The following is a 16531-nucleotide window of genomic DNA, read 5'->3' as shown; positions in this document are numbered from 1 at the left end:
TGGTCTGAATCCCCAGACCCTCTCCTTTGAAACAGGAGGATGGTGGCTGTGCTGACAGATCAAAAAAAGAAGCACCTCTTCTTCCCTAACTAAGTTATTAACGTAGCTCTAAACTTTTACAGCACTGCTGCTTGGGCTATTTTTAAGCAGAGAGAGATCATGTTAGGTACCTGTGAAATAATCCTCAGAGGGCTCTGCAGTGTCATCTTTGTTACATGTCTTGCTACTTACCAATTAAGCCATTTTCCTCACTTGCTGAACAAAGAGTAAAAGTGTTTTACATGGTAACTGTAATGAAGCCAAAGAATGAAAATGTCATTGCATTTGCTCAATGTTCATTGGGCACATGTTGGAGTATCCCTCACTGTGCCATTTCATTTTCAGAATGGGCCCTGCTTCCAACTGCATTTCCACATTAACAGCAGTAACTTTTGCAAAAAAACATAAATAGGACTATTTTCACTGTGATAGATTGTCTGTCTCAAGCAAGTTAGCTGCCTGGATGGAAGGAAATTAGTCTACAACAGGACTAAGAGTCGGGGAATGGCCAAAATCAGTAGGATTCATCCTCTAGGGAACATTGAATGTCTGAGAATATCCATCATCTAGAACCATGCCGTCAACAAGGCATAGATATTGTGCGGCATATACTGTATGTTAATCTTTCCAAAATGATAACAAGATAGATAACAAGATAAAATATACATGATTTGTATACAGAATTTGTTCTGAAATGGAAAGAAGCCGGTCTTACCCGATATCTTGGTGATATCTGATGGGCTTTAGCACTACAAAGACAAACTATAGCGCCTGAGAAAACCATGACTGAATGAACTCATCACACATGTTTTTAGTCTGAGGCCCATCTGCTCCAGTCTCTTTCTCTCCCATTGCCACACTTCAAAGACACCTCTGGGGAGAATCTTCAAAACGTACAGCATTACAAGCATTTGTAGGCCTGCCACAGAGTCCCAAACCAGCCAAGAAACAGACAGAAAGTTTCTCTCCAGCTATTTGTTTTAAAGTTGGTTCACAGGTAAGAGATTCCTCATGTCATTTGTTCTCCCCTTACCTGGCCTCGCTTTTATCTTCCACCCACTACTGCGCTTCCCGTTTGCTTTTCCTCTGTTTGTGTTATCCCTTTTCACTTTCTTCTCCCACTCTTCATTCTGTCTTTACCTTTGCAGTGGGCTCAAACAGAGGAGCTTAAATCATATCAGGGATAGGAGCTTTGCCAAGTGCCATCCATTATACTGAGGCAGTGCTGCAGTGTTGTCTCTTTTCATGTTTTTTTTTTCATTTTTGGGCTTTTGTCTCCATTAATCCCCTTCTTTCCTCACCCCTCTTTCTGACATTAACTCAATTTCCTATACATACTCATTATCTCTCCATTACATCTGTTGCCTCCCCTGCGGTTACACCATCGCCCCGATCTCTTTTCCGTGAACCACCAACTCTCTGTTCCAACTTTTTCTTTTCTTTCCTCTGTCAAATTTTGCCCTTCCAAATCCTTGCTTCTCCGGTCTCTCTTCATTAAAGCCCACTTTCTTCTCGATCTTACTTCCTGTCTGCTTTCTCCTGTCTCCAAGAGTGACAGCGGCCAACACACCGCCCCCCTCTGGTTCTCTTTCATTCCGATTTTTTTTAAAAGTGGGTGACATCAAAAGGTGTTTTCTAACATGCCTCTCACCATGATGGTCCTGTCTTCTTCCCAACCTTTTTTTCTTTTCCAGGAATGGGTGACAGCCACTGACCTGCTCATCTCTTTGGACAGGCTTAACACCTTTGGAGACGAGTTCTTCAAGGATGCCAAAGTGTTGCGCTCGTACTTCTATGCCATCTCTGATTTCTCTGTTGGTGGCAGGTAAGAGACACCTGAAAATGTGCCCTCCAGGGCAATGTCACCCCACATAGGCAACAACCTTTCTGAAATGTTGAGAATGAGTCACTTAAGAGTTTGACCTTGAGATTTGTCCCATGAGATGGTGGTTGAGCCAAAAACCCAAAAGCTCAAAAGCTTTGCAGTTTCCAAGGGCACTTTTTTGTGTTCTTTTTCCAGACACTTTCTGTATGAACATTTTGTGTTTGCAATGAACAGTTTGTATATTCAAAATAAAATGACCTTGTTATGTTGATAAAAAAACATTTTCAGGAAGAATTATATTCCCTTTGAAACATATTTGACAGTGAACATTTGCTCTATATAAACATAATCGTCAGCGAGACAGCTGCCTGCAAAACTGATAAAAAAGCACCTTGGTGCCTGTCAGGTTGCCATCAGATGGGGTAAACTGAGATATTCCCCCGTCCTCCTTCCACTTCTTTTGGTTTATAACTCAAAGTAATGAGAGAGGACGTGGCGCCAAAGGCCAGGCTGCACCTTAGTGCTGCAGATAGAAGTGGACAATTAAGCAGTTGAGATGAAGCCTTCAGAAAGAATATAAACTTGATCTGACATCTGTCATAAACACTCAGGATCACCATAGCAGCATGACAAATTACCCATCAATGTCACAGCACCTGGGGAAGAGACCCACATAACAACATGTTAGCTTTCTACCAGTGCTTTCTGTGCGAGTACACATGCCTTCACACCTTAGTGCTGCACGTCACCAGTTCAACTAGTCTTAGTCATAGAGGCTGTGAACGGCTCTTTGTGATTTCTGCAGAGTATCAATGCAGCCATGACCCAAGGTGGAAATAAATGTGCTGGGATTATGATGGCAACAACACATATGAAAAACGCTGCAAATGCATCTCTTTCATTCTGGTGTAACATGAGGACCCGACATATTGCATGTCACTTTTTTGTACTGCACATATGCTGCCTGTAAACTTCAGGTCAACTCCCTCGTAACATATTGAGTTATAATTATCACTGAGCAGCTCAGGAGGGAGATCTGACATGTGGATTCAAAAGCTGTACTAGGTTGTTGTCGTCTTGATGACAACAGAAATAACTGGGTCTGAGCCTCAGGCAAGCAGCATCCGTCTGGATGCGGGACAGCTGGCTAAATTTGACAGAGCCTGCCACTCAGCATCCCTGTCCCCTATCACTGCCACTCGACAGAGCCTGTGACACTGCCAGGAAGCAGTACACACCCAGCGAGGCATAACTGCCACCGTGCTTCATAGGAAATGATAGGCTTTCCACGTGCAGCTGATCTTAAGAATCTTGTTGTGGATAAATACTGATTTATCTCCATTTGTTTTTGAAATGTTTAAAACATACACTAATTTGGAGATGATGTGCATACACAAAAATATTGAAGTAAATATAAGCATGTACAGATTTAATGCACATGCACATAGTAACACTCCTACAGATATTGTACATACTTGTTGCTGAGACAGTGTGAGCATATTAGCACTGACAGCACAGATGAATAGTGAAGTTGTTGAAGGGGAATGAAAACCCCACCTCATCTCAGGCCATGTTTATGTCTGTGAAAGATAATAGGAAGTGACAACTCCTTACAGTGGAAATACCGTCTCACTTTACCCTCTCCTCTGCCTCCCACTCCATCCACTGTGTGCATAAGCATGTCTACAGTTGAGCCAGCGAGGAAAAACACACAGAAGAAGAGTGCGTATAGGAAAAGTTGTACTTGCAGCCTTTACATAACTATCTGTCTATGTTCCCCTTAGGTGTAAGTGTCACGGTCACGCCAGCGAGTGCGTTGAGGGGGAACATGGTGGCCTGGTCTGTTCCTGCCAACATCACACAGTGGGAGCTGACTGCCAGAGATGTCACCCCTTTTACCAGGACAGACCCTGGGCCAGGGCCACTGGGGACTCCGCCAACGAGTGTCTGAGTGAGTAGCCTGCCTCTGGGCCGCTGTCACAAACCCATCAGGTGCAGCCTTCTGCAAAATCCAGAGGGCAGTGCTGAATTCAAGTGACAATCTCAGGCTGCCAAAGGTCCTGAAACATCCATCAGTGTACCACCTTTCGTCAGTCTCTTAAAACTTTGATTTCCTCACGTGCAGCTTTTACTCTTTGGTGCATGAGTGGGTGGATACTATACTCCATCACTTTGGAAGAAAAGATTACAGTCTGACAAACCACATGGCAGTTAAGTCTTTATAGAATCTGATTCTCATTATGCTGTGAATTGAATGGTATCGTATTATGTTGAATTCAGCTTCACACAGCTTTTAACTATTTGTCTGCCACCACTTTTCTAAGCAAAAATAAGCAGTAATGAAATACATTTTGTGGCTGCGCTGCAGTGTAAAGCTGGTAAATATGCACATAAGCATTGGTAATAACAGCTCACTGGGAGATGTGTGTAGAATGGATGTAAATCTACTCTTATTAACATATGTTTGTGCTTCTGTATGTGTGAATTAGCATGAGCATTATCAGGTTTGGCTCATCACACTCTGCACTTTTACCGAATGCTGTCGAGGATGAGATGTAATTGCCTGAGGGATAAAAACCATAAAGGAGAGTGGCTCACAAATTGTTTTTGTTTAGTTTTTTTTTTTTTTTTGCTGAATTCTATTAAGCAGCAAGCTTGTTTTAATTACTCTTACACATGGTTCCAAGCAGATGGCGTCTTAAATAGAGTAGTGCGCCCAACTTAATCAATGCAGTATATTAATAAATAAACATACGCCATATAAAAGAGACAGGGAATGTAGAAGCGTTTAAAATGAATGCACAGTGTAATTGCACATCTCTATCTGGAACAAAACTCATTCTGTCACACCAACCTTTCATATTTCCGCCATCATAATAGTCTCTCTGTGTTTGGGCAAAACATTCTGACAAAGACATAATTTTATTTGCTGACGCTTACAATCAGCAAATCTGCATGAGGGCAATTAGATTCATTAAATAAATACACCAAGTGGTAAAATATAAACTAAATTAAATAACGTTGTATGTGTGTTCATTTGTAGAACTTATAAACAGCAGAGATGAAGTTGTTCTGAGGTTTTAAAACAAACTTAGGTAATAATATAAGCCTTGTCACACAGTCTATCTTCAGGACACATAAACACTTATGTCTGGCCAGTTATGGCTCAGAATCTCAAAGAGAATTCACATTATTCATATGTTTTTTGACAGTTTTATGAATCTGTTAATATAAAAACCTTTGAAGACAACTATAATAGGTGTTATAATTACTACCTCAACCAGAGGCAATAATAATGATTATAAAATGGTTTTGAACAGAACAAATTTGTGTCTTCATGTTGCAATAACATTTTTCTAATCTTAAGAATTTACTTTCTAAAGTTGTCTCAAAATCTATGTAGCTACTTAGTTTGGCACATTTCTACTTTTAAAATCAAGTATTTTGCTGCATTGTTGTTGTACCATAAAAACTTCAAACAGTAAATACACATACTGTTGTTTTGTGGCAACACTACACAATGACTACACAATGTCAAGATGGTCCCGCCTCTGTGCTTACTAGTTATGGAGGAGATGTCTTCATACAGGCTGAGTTGTCAGAGGTCTGAAGTTGGAAATATTTGTGGGCTTGAGGCGGCTGAGACCCTCAAGTTGCACCAGAGCTCAAAGTATGGGGAGCTGCAGCAGCATCACTGCGAATGTGTGGGACTGCTGGAATTTTAGACTCAGGTCAAAACAGTTTTCAGAATATACAAAATAGGCCTAATTGAATAGAAGGACCATGATCTCTGACTTTGTAGGAACTGAGAGAAAAAAAAGCTTCTTGTTTGTTTTTAATTAACTCCACCAAGGAAGTAATTAAAAACATAAAACATGTCAAAAAAATGTTTTCACCCATGTCTGTCTGTTGGTTTGTTTGTTTGTCATTACACCAAAATTACCGAGCTGATTTGCACCAAACTTGGTGGAGGGATGGGGATTGGGCCAGGGAAAAAAGTATAAAATTTTGGGGCAGATCTGGATAATTTCCTATGAGTATTATCTTTTTTCTCTGAAGTCTGGTGTATGTTGTTTGACGTTGACCTTGGCCAAAGTCGAGGTCTGCTCTCCACGAGTGCCTTTCTAGTTGTAGATATATTTTCTTAGTTTGCTGTTTAAATACCCTGTAGTGGATGCACCTGTCATTGTAAACTGTACTGTTTACAATGACACTGTACTTTACACCTGGAAAAATCCTGGAAAAAAAAAAGAGAAGCTTAATGCTGCAGTTTTACTTGCTATGTGCTAATAATTGTAGTTTTGAATATGCTTTATAAATGAGTGATGATCACACTTACACCATTTCTCATGCCTTTCCATCTGTACGTTTAATTAAAATAAATCAAACTAAGGAAGAAACACACGTCTTTGCTGGATTTATTTTAATTCAGGCAGTTTAAGTCTTTCACACCTGCCATGTTTCACCATGTGGCTTCTCTTTCTAATCACACCTCCATTCTCTGTGGAAGTGGATGTTTCAGTTGTTGCGAGTAATATGTATTAATTTAGTCATTGTGATTAACTTGATGTGTTTCTTTAAGTGCTGGCACAGGGTGGCAACAAGATAAGACCTCATCCTGTGTTTTTTTTTTTTTTTTTTTTGTTCTCAGCTCTGCTGGTAATCTCAAAGATCAAACATGTGAGACTCATATTGATGTAAGTGAAAAAATATATTGCTTGTCTTGTAGCATGACCTTTTGCTTTTTATAAAGCTATGTAAAAACACTATTATTAACACAGCTTTGATGTAAAAAAGAAAAAAAATGTAGAACTGCAGTATTGCTAATGCCATGTCATTTGCATAATGGACATGGTCAGCTCTGAGAGACCTTTAAGACTTGCACATTGACATGTAATTAGCTGAGGACAGGTTTGATTTCACTTGGATATGACTTTAAAATGAGAAATCTCCAGCACACTGGGTCACTTACTGCTGGAATATATTTTGAAGTTCTGCCTGTGACACCTTCATCAGGTTTACTGTATATACTTACAAGAGTTAAAGATCATCTTTGAAGGGCGATAGGAGTAGTCAGAGAGTAGAAGGAGAAAGCATCTTCGTGGAACAACAGAAAAGTGAGTCGCACTCCTGAGTCTCTCACTGTCCCGTGAAGTGCTGTCCCACGTTTCCATCACCCCTCTCCACATGCGTCACAGTTAGCAAATAAGAATATTTCCCAAAATGTCAGACTTTTGAGTTTTGCTCTCACTCTTTACCAGTCCAGAAAAAGCGTTGCGTTTAAGTATCAAACTTTATTCCATCGCTCATTAATAGCTGTCTCCAGCAGAGAGTGACACCAGTGTTAACTCCTGTCTCTATCACGTCTTTTATTCTACTGAAGTTAGCATGCTAACCAGCTAGCCCCTTGTCACTTTCCGATAGTGACTCATTGTAGCCTCCAATCTGCCCTGAAGAAGTAGCGCTGCTCATAGAGCGTGTTATAACCTCTTGTCTTGTAAAGGCTCCTGTCAAGCGGCAACCACCACCACCCGCTCCCGGCAAGAAACCACATTCAGCTGCAGAGAAAACTTACTTCAAAAACCCTTTAAGAAATGGACTTGTATATTTTGTACATCTACAATAGTTATATCCTCTTTCACTTAAAAGCAGTACACAGAAAAAATAATCAAACTATTCAAAATTACACTCCCTTATGAAATATAAGGGTTATAATTGTTAAAATACAAAGAATATAACCCCTTACTCAAGCACAATACAACAACAACAACAGATATTCTTGTTATGTATATGGTGCACTCATGCAAATAAGAGGCATCACCTAATTCACAAACATCCTGCAGTGTCGACACCAATGATTGTGGTGCAAAAGAGACATTTTGAAAGACAAAACATGTGCAGTGCAATTATTTTGGCTATTTATGATGACTGGTGTCTGATAGAGGCTGACACTTTTCCAACAAACCTGGCCAAAATAACAGTAATAATGATAAGTCTCTCGTTCAAGCAAATAATTCTTTAGCAGGAAGAATAAACCATAACAGACTCATGACCTTTGGAGGGTTAGGAAACCATGAAACCCAACAGTACGAGAATAATTAAGATAAAACCTGAACTTTGCAAAGTAAAAACAAAGTGATATACACAGTGATAAATTTCTGCATGTCTTTTGCCTCTTTAACTCGTCAACTGTAAATCCTTTTCATCATGTTCTTATTGCTCTCTGCATGTGGTAAAGCCCAGAAAACCCATCTGCAGTACACTGTTTGTAAAATGGGTTTTTATCTCAGTCAATGCAGCGTGTGTTTGGATATTTATAACTGTATGCAACTGATATGACTCAAGCATCAAATTTCTCACTTGGCGAATGACAATCTACATCAGCCAGAATGCCCGAAATAGCAGTGAACAAGCACAGCAATTCAAACATGTTAATGTAAAACCCACTGGTGACCCTTGATGGGATGTGTCAGTATAATGTCTCGGTCGATGAGGCAAATTAGAGTCCTCCTATATACAATGCTTGCTTTAAAGATGGAGAATTGTTCCATCATTTTCTTTTAAATACCATCTGACAGTATGGAGTTCTGGGCAGAATACTTCCAGATGGATGTTCAAATAAGTGGTTGGTTAACACCAAAACAAGACAAGATTCAAGAAAACATCACTAATGTCCTGTTGTGTATCCTGGGCAAAAAACATTCATGTATTGCTTGCAATTATTGTAATTTAAAAATATACTATATATAGACTGGACAGATTGCTTCAGGTTTAGAACTTATTTCAAAGAGCAGAGAAGTAGTGACGAACATGTGGTGATTATAAGCGTTAGGGGTCCTTTTACATGAGTTTACATGAGTGTTTCAGTGTGTGAGTGTTTGTGTAATTTCACTATCAGTCAGTGTTGTTTGTCTAAACTTGATGTTGGACAGCCGATTTGTGTGCTTGCTGTTTGCTTTGTGGTCTTAAAATAGGTGTGGAGAAATATGCAAAGAGTTTGCTGCTTTCTTATGTGTGTGTGTGTGTGAGTGTGTGTATGCGTGCGTGTGTGTATTGGTGTGCGTGCGTGTGTGCGCGCGTGTGTGTGTGTGTAATGGGATGTCAGTCTCATCAAGATTCTCCCCCTCTGAGACTGAAATCATTTATAGCCCGAGCAGGTTGCTGCAGGTCTTCATAATTTCTGTTGTTTGTTTGATGTTGTCATCGACGTAGCCTGAGGCTGTTCCAGTAGGCAGACACTTTAAATCCTTTCTTGCCACTGATTTAAGGTTGAAGGCTGCAGTTGTAGATGGGAGGCTGTGATCATTTTCTTGAATATCAGTAGTAAAGTTCATAATACTGTAGATAAATCAGATACTTATCATCTAAGCCTCCTGGCAGTACTCCTACTATGAAATATGATAGATATAGAAATAGATTTAAGCTTAAAATCTGTTTAATCTCCTCTTGTATTTGTTTGTTATGCTTCCGGGCTGGCAACAGCCATGGCCACAGGCAGTATTTTGTTGTTGTCTGTCCCACCCATTCTTGTGAATGCAATATCTCAGGAATGCCTTGAGGGAATTTCTTCAAATTTGGCAACTTTCACTTGGACTTAAGAATGAGCTGATTAGATTTAGGTGATCAAATGTCAAGGACAGTGTGACCCAACAACAGCACTGGTGTGAACGTGATATGAGGAACACCTGGAGAATTGGGAATTTCATTACATCTCGCACAAACGTCCACTTGGATTTCACAGACTGATTAGAATTTGGTGATCAATGACTCCCACAACTACCACCATCTTCACCACCCCACCCAATGACCATTGAGCTTTTGTAACCGTATGCAAAGGTTTCCTACATAAAGCCAGAATCTTTTTATGAGAGTATGCCCATTCAAACATGTTACTTTTAATGGAGAGGTATCATTTAAGAGTCACATAGTGGGACAGCATGGCACAGTTACATCAGATAGAGTAGCACAAACCTCAACCCAAAAAAGCCTCGCATCCTTACATTCCCAATACATATGCATGTAAGAAGCAGTAGTTTAGCTGATTTTAAAGGGACAGAGGAGTAAATCAAATCTTACAGTCTTTGGAAAAATTTTATTTCGGCATTTATGATAGACAGTGGTCCGTATTTGTCCCAATTTGTCCTCCTTGGGTTTGGGCAATACAGCGATTAAAGCAGAATTTATGTCAGTGAAAAAGATCTATGAATCCTGGATAAAAGCTCCTCCCAAAAGGTGACATAAAACTCTGGGTTAATCCCATCCCATCCCAAATTAGCTATTTGCCTTTTTTCATTCCAGTAGCATTTTTCAGTTCAGTCAGAGTGATCAGTTCTCCAAGGCGCTCAGCATCCTCTTGAGTGAGAGCGGGAAGTTTTAAGCCTCAAAAAAAACAATTCAGATGTAGCTCTACTTAATTTTATTTCACACCTGTAGAGCTCAGAATAAAAATGTGTGGAACTTGTGTGTTTGTTTCTTTAGGAGCAGTTAAGTTACTTCTGCTCTGAGTTACTAGCTGGGATATTTTTCCTATTTCTACAAACTGGTTTTGAACTGTTCAAATAGTAATTTCTTCTTGTCCTGTGGGAATTCAGCTCTCATTCTTAATAGGTTATTCAGGTTCACTCTGACTGAATTAATTGCCTTGTTTCTTACATCAGTAAAACCAACCCTTTGCTGCTCATGTTCTACCTTTTGCAAATCATCCTCAAGTGTGTTTATTTTGCCCAGTTGTTCGATTAAGGTGAGAAGCAAAGGAAATTGTTTTGTTTCTAACAAATCCTTTAATTGCACCACACAGGACTCGAGGATCCTCCACTGATGTAGGAGATAAACACTTTAAAAGCATTTTCTGAAATACTGACAATAATCATTATTTTTGAGAAACATGGTGTTAGAGTTATAGCCTTGGTAGGAATAAACAGTGCAGTAATAACACAATGGTCAGATGAAGAGCGAAAAATCACAGGATATAAAAGTCAACTCAGTACGCTTGTTTGTGATTTTTTTGTCTCTGATAAAGCATAAGAGTAACAGCTGTCAGTAAGTCACACTGTGAAACTCCACACCCAGGTCCAACTGAGCTCCTGAGCATAAATCACAGAGCCTGAAGGATGTTTGCAATATTCATTATACAGCCACAGTAACAATGACAGTATAAGCTGTCTTACCTTGAAACAGGCTTTGTTCCAGATCATTCATCACCTTGTTCTTCTGAAAAGACTGCTAACTGCTAATAGCTAATTAGTTCTTGGGATATTGAACATTTTCCTCTTGTTGCTTTTCTGGTTTGTGAAGTTTATTGGCATAAATATCTCCTCATGTTGTTCTCCTTGTAAGCTTTTCCTGTTTTCTACCCTCAGCGTGCACTCCCATGGTGATGACCTTCGGAAAACAAAACATGTTGATACATTAATAGTTGTGAAATATATTTAAAGTAGTTGGCAATGTAGTGTACAGTAGTAGTACTCGTGTTTTATTTTCAGCCTTCAGTACAGTTTTGAGGTTTGAATATGGAATGATATGACTTTTCCTTCAGTCCCATCCAAACCATTTCCAGTAAAGTTCATCTGTTTCCATGATACATTTCCAGCCCAGTATGTGCAGAGCAGAGTGATATAAATCTAAAATCTGCTGTTTTCCTCCCAAAATGCAAATTGACACCTGTCAACATCCTTCCACTTCATTTCCCACGGAGTCCTTTCCGCCTCAGCTGTCACATGGTTGGGTCCTCGTTGCCTGCATTTCAGCTGCTCTCCATGTAGTGGAGTCTGGTCTGTGTGAGCTCAGCCACAAGAATCCAGGATAGAAAGTCTACTGAGCGGGTCAAGGGCTTTATTTATTGAGTATAATCAATGGTACATTTACATGGTAAAGGGACTGCACCGTTATATTCGCAGATAAAGTGCTTTGCAATTTGCCTCTCATTCACCAAAGGTACCACCAACCCTGTGATTAACCACCCACTGCATGTACTGTGCCACAGCTGCTCTATGTATTTATTTATTTGAACATTTGATATATTGTTTGGTACTTGAGGTAGCTAATTGTGACTTTGAACAGTCTCCATAAAGTACAGCTGGAACTGTAGGGAAATGTGTTTAGCAGATGAGTGTGTGGAGAAAAGCATAAAAGTCATTTATAACATGTATATTATTTTAAATTCTTACATTATGGACTATAAAAACTCATAGTGTACTGGACTTAATTTCATCTACTCAAATCATTTCAAGACATACAGTCATAGTGAATTAAGAAACAGTGTCAGTGTCTTATTAGCATACTTCCCATCATGCATTGTATTTGGATTAAAATGCTCTTTCCTCCAGCTGGATCAGTGTTACATGATAGAGGCTTGTCTCTTTTTATAGTCACGTTGAAGAGGATTTCTCTGAAGTCACTTTGAGCAGCCAGTTGTTATGTCCTTGTCACGTTGGTGTGGCTCCCAACAACAGCAAAAGCTGTTGATTATGTAAATATGTGGGTATGTTAACATGACCCTGATACTCCCACAAACCTGTGCAGTGACAGTAAGTGTGTATGTAAGCATGTAGTTCCTGTGAATACGACAGAGCAGTTGCCAATTATTTTCTTTTTTCTCTATTAAAGATCAGAAAAAACATATGAAATGACATGGCCTCCTTCAGTGTATATCACTGTCCTTTAGCATGAGTGGAGGCGAGATGGCAAGGATCACGCAATTATGAGGATTTTACAGTCTTTAACACTCTGGTCTTGTAAACAGTGTTGGAGGACAACTGAGCTGAGGTTTGCAAATGCTGGGCTTTTGGAAGACAAAAAAAATCATACCTTAACCTAAAAGGCTGAAAAATGTGTGAGGCAGGTAGAGGTCAGATGTGTTTGTAACACTACAATAAAGGTCGTACTGATATATGTGCAGCATAGTCCCTCACAGAATGGTTTCTTATCACTGCTGGTGTTCTACTCTCTGCGCTAGTCCGACATCTCATTCGTCTGGCAAATTAGATGTAAAAATGAGAAATCATTGTGCCTACAGGGGTTATGCTCCCTTTCTGCAATGTGTTCTGCAACACTACTAAGGAACGATTCATATAAAGGGCATAAGACGCTAAGATGTTGGATTGCATCACCTCAGAGTTGCGGTAGCAAACCCCTTTTGACCTCGCAAAACCATGCCTCGCTGCTGAAAGATGACTGATGCAGAGTTCAGTGAATTTATCAACATAATTTGTCACTGACTTCTTTCCATTCTAACAGGTGTGATTGCACAAGTCCAGGATTTTGTGTTGTTACCAACACCTAAATATGTAATTTTTGTTGCTATTTCATCTAATTTACATTAAGTTCTTTTCATGTTTGACTTTGTGAAAGACAGGATGTAGTAGTTCAGGAAGTGTTTGCATCACAGTAGTTATTTTCCCTTGATCAAACATTTCATAACACTCAGATTGTGGCTGACAAGAGTAAGAGTCTGGGAATCAAACACAGCTGACTTGAATGTGCCTGGGGGGGGGTGCAGTATTATCCATCTTGAGCTAATTAAAGTAGCCTTACTTTTACTGCAGACATGGTCCCTCAATAATGATTGGACCAAAATGTTATTGTGTTTATTCTGGGCTCTAAGTGGCTGTGCGCTGTTAAAACCACTGGAGACAAAGACGAACATGACTTTTACTGTATGCCCTGCCTAATCTTCTATGAGACAAAGCCCCAAGGAGCGTTGTGAGGGCAGTGGCCATGCCTAAATGGGCATGATATGCAAATAGAGAAGTCCTCAGAAGCCCTCAGCAGGGGTCTGAACGGCTGCAGGACCGACCTCTCGAGAGAGGTTAGTGCCACTGGCTCATAGTCCATCCCAGTTTTTAATGCAGGAAGTTTTCCTGTAGCGGAGACATCCACTGTAATGAGGACTTATTCAACTAGTTAAAATGGGGGCTGAACTTGGTCTTTACTTTCTTGACTTCCTCTGCTCACGAGGTTGTCACCATTTAACACTAACCATGTCTCCTAGAAATTACATTACTACTAATACTAATACTAATACTACAAATTTGTTTTGCCAAATAATTGATAAGAGACATGTAAAAGGCTGCCTGCATTATGTCCTGTGGCAGCATCATTTTCTGAAGAGAAGGAGCCACGTTGTTGTGGACTACTGCATGTAGGTCGTAAGGATGTGGTTGGAGAGGATGGAGGGTGTACAGGGTTCTGGACTTTGATACTGACCAGGGTTTGTAGCCACATGTGGTTAGGTTTGGTTAAGATTAGATTACAGTCCTGTCTTGTGCTTCAAGGCCACAATATTTTCCTAACCTTAACCAAGTGGTGTAAGTGCCTATAACCATAAAAACTTTAACTATATTGCTCACATAAAAATCACCCTTACACCATACCAGAGATATTTTTCACATTAGCATACCTTACAGGTACATGCCCCTGTGTCTTTGTAATTGAGAAACATAAAATTTATGGTTGAGAGGACTACAGCTCACCACCAGCATACCCTTTAGTGTTTAGTATTCTTTTTGTATTGCTGCAGATTTCTACACTGACAGTCATCCAAAAATGTATGAGGCATAATGTTTGAGGAGGTGTCGCCATCAATCACAGAGAAGAGTCCTCTAGTGCACTGAGTGTGCAGCTAAGTCTGCCTTCTCACTTGCATGGAGCCTCCACAGTGGCAGTGATGCACATGCTGTGTGGTCACCAGGACAAGATTGTGGAAAGCAGCGTGTGGAAGAGGTGGTTGTGGGCGAACAGACCTATAAATATGGTCAAAATGGCCGAACACGTGCTGTGCAAAGCTGTGTAGTGGTGCTTGTGTTCAACCTGTTGAAAAACAGCTTTAAGTGATCGGCTCTGTCTCACTTCCACTCACTGTATGTGTGGACTGCTTGTGGCAATCTTCATCCCACATACATATACCACCTTTACACTGCTCTGCTGCACTTAGTAATCACACCTTTACTGAGATGAAAAAAAAGCTGCAGCCCCGTAAGGTGCTTTTGATAGTGTCTTTAATGGTTTGATGTTTTTTCATTAAAGACAGGAGGTTGACACAGCTAATACAGCATAAACATCAAAGGCTGGTAATGTACAGGTAACGATCTATTTTTTAGTGCAGACAACCAAATCAAATAACTAAAAAAAAAAAAAAGCTTAAAATAAAAAAATCAGGTACTGAAACGGGAGCAGCAAGTCATTAAAACATTAGCAAATATAAATCTGAACTTGCTGAGAGGGATCAGAAACCAGATGTTCAATTTGCTCTGAAGCTCATTTCAGGATGATGAGCCATAATTAAACAAACTCATTTCCCCACTTCAGTTCACGCATGAAGCAACTTTTGACATAACCTATTGAAAGACCTAAAGTTACAAGAGTAAAACATCATTTTGAGATAATTTTTGAGGATGGCCTCGGACTATCATATTGCTTCCCCAGAATAACAGTATACGTTGAAACGCTGTCAGAGTCAACATGAATTTGCACCACTAAAGGAAACGCAGTAGAGGCTCAGGTGATTGTTGACACTACTGCTACGTGGCTAACAGCTAGCCTGACCAGCAGCGGCAGCACAGCTAACTGGCATGATAAAGACGGCGTGGATGGGAGCTGGAAAAATAGAGCCGGCGGGTCATCTGTCTATGTGCTCTGGTTGCCCTCCAGTGCTGATCAGAACTGAGTCATGCTGGAGCGCCTTTCCATGAGGAGTGTCAGGTTTTGTCAGATTCTGTTGCCCCATGTGCAGAGGGACAGCAGATGTGATAACAAGGGTCTCAGCATTTGTCAAATGATGCATGCTGTATTCAGGAGGCTACTCCTCACAGTGCAAAGGCAGGTTCCCACAGTGTCTCCTCCTCACATCCACCACAACTACTCAGGATGGATGCTTAAAGCTGCACCAATCAATATTTTATCAATGATGGGTCAGATGACCATATGTAATATGAAAGGAATCACTCGTGGTGGAAAAACCCTCAGAGAATTATCACTGCAACTCAGTTTTAGTTTTGGGTCCACAGCTTCACTGTTTTGGTTCACTCTCAGATCATATTCAGACACAGAGTGCAGCTGTTTTCAGTGAAAACGCTCTGATAGCCCCTCTGTACATGGTGCTCAACTAGATACTTTATCTGAACTCCAGATGAAACTGAACTAAATCTCTCATCTTCTCTATTGAGACATTGTTTAAAAAAAACAACCAGCCGACAGTTTGAAGCTACAATACTTACTAACCAGGAATAGCTTAGCTAGTTAGCACACAGCACTTCATGAAGTATTTCTGTTATTAACAGTGTGTAAGGTGCGGTGAGCAATTGTAATACGATTTAAAATCCTTACTCCGTACATTACTTGTTACTGAAAACATCACTGTAAGGTGAACAGAGCCTTAAAACAGACAGAAAAAGTTGAACACAGTGGAGGATTTAGCAGCTCAGAAACCAGATAATTCCCAGGTTTGCCCACCAGACATAAAGGCAATTGTTTGCTAACATGTTAGCCATAGGGCATGTGTAATTACAAAGGACACCGGCTTTTCTAAGACTGTGTGAACCCTTATTTACAAATTAGAATTTCTTTTATGCAAAATTAGTTGAAGCCAAATGAAACATATAACTCTTTATTGTCTCTCTTTTAAGTTTTGCACCACAAATCCCAAGTCTGTACATTTATTATGATTTTTTT

General features: G+C 40.1%; 1 protein-coding gene across 1 annotated transcript in view; it reads left to right on the top strand.

The window, feature by feature from the left end:
• lamc3 (laminin, gamma 3) overlaps positions 1 to 16531 on the top strand; it is a 96739-nt gene that overhangs the window by 21621 nt on the left and 58587 nt on the right. Inside the window, exons 3-4 of the mRNA XM_071466433.1 lie at positions 1734 to 1864; positions 3649 to 3815. Of these exons, the coding sequence (XP_071322534.1) occupies positions 1734 to 1864; positions 3649 to 3815 (298 nt within the window). The remainder of the gene's footprint in view (positions 1 to 1733; positions 1865 to 3648; positions 3816 to 16531) is intronic.

Source organism: Trachinotus anak, unplaced genomic scaffold (assembly GCF_046630095.1).
Source record: "Trachinotus anak isolate AG129_WGS33_773 ecotype Australia unplaced genomic scaffold, CSIRO_AGI_Tana_v1 ptg000028l, whole genome shotgun sequence".
Lineage (NCBI taxonomy): Eukaryota > Metazoa > Chordata > Actinopteri > Carangiformes > Carangidae > Trachinotus > Trachinotus anak.
The sequence above is the reverse complement of the archived record's forward strand: the minus strand, read 5'-3'. Positions and strand labels throughout refer to the sequence as shown.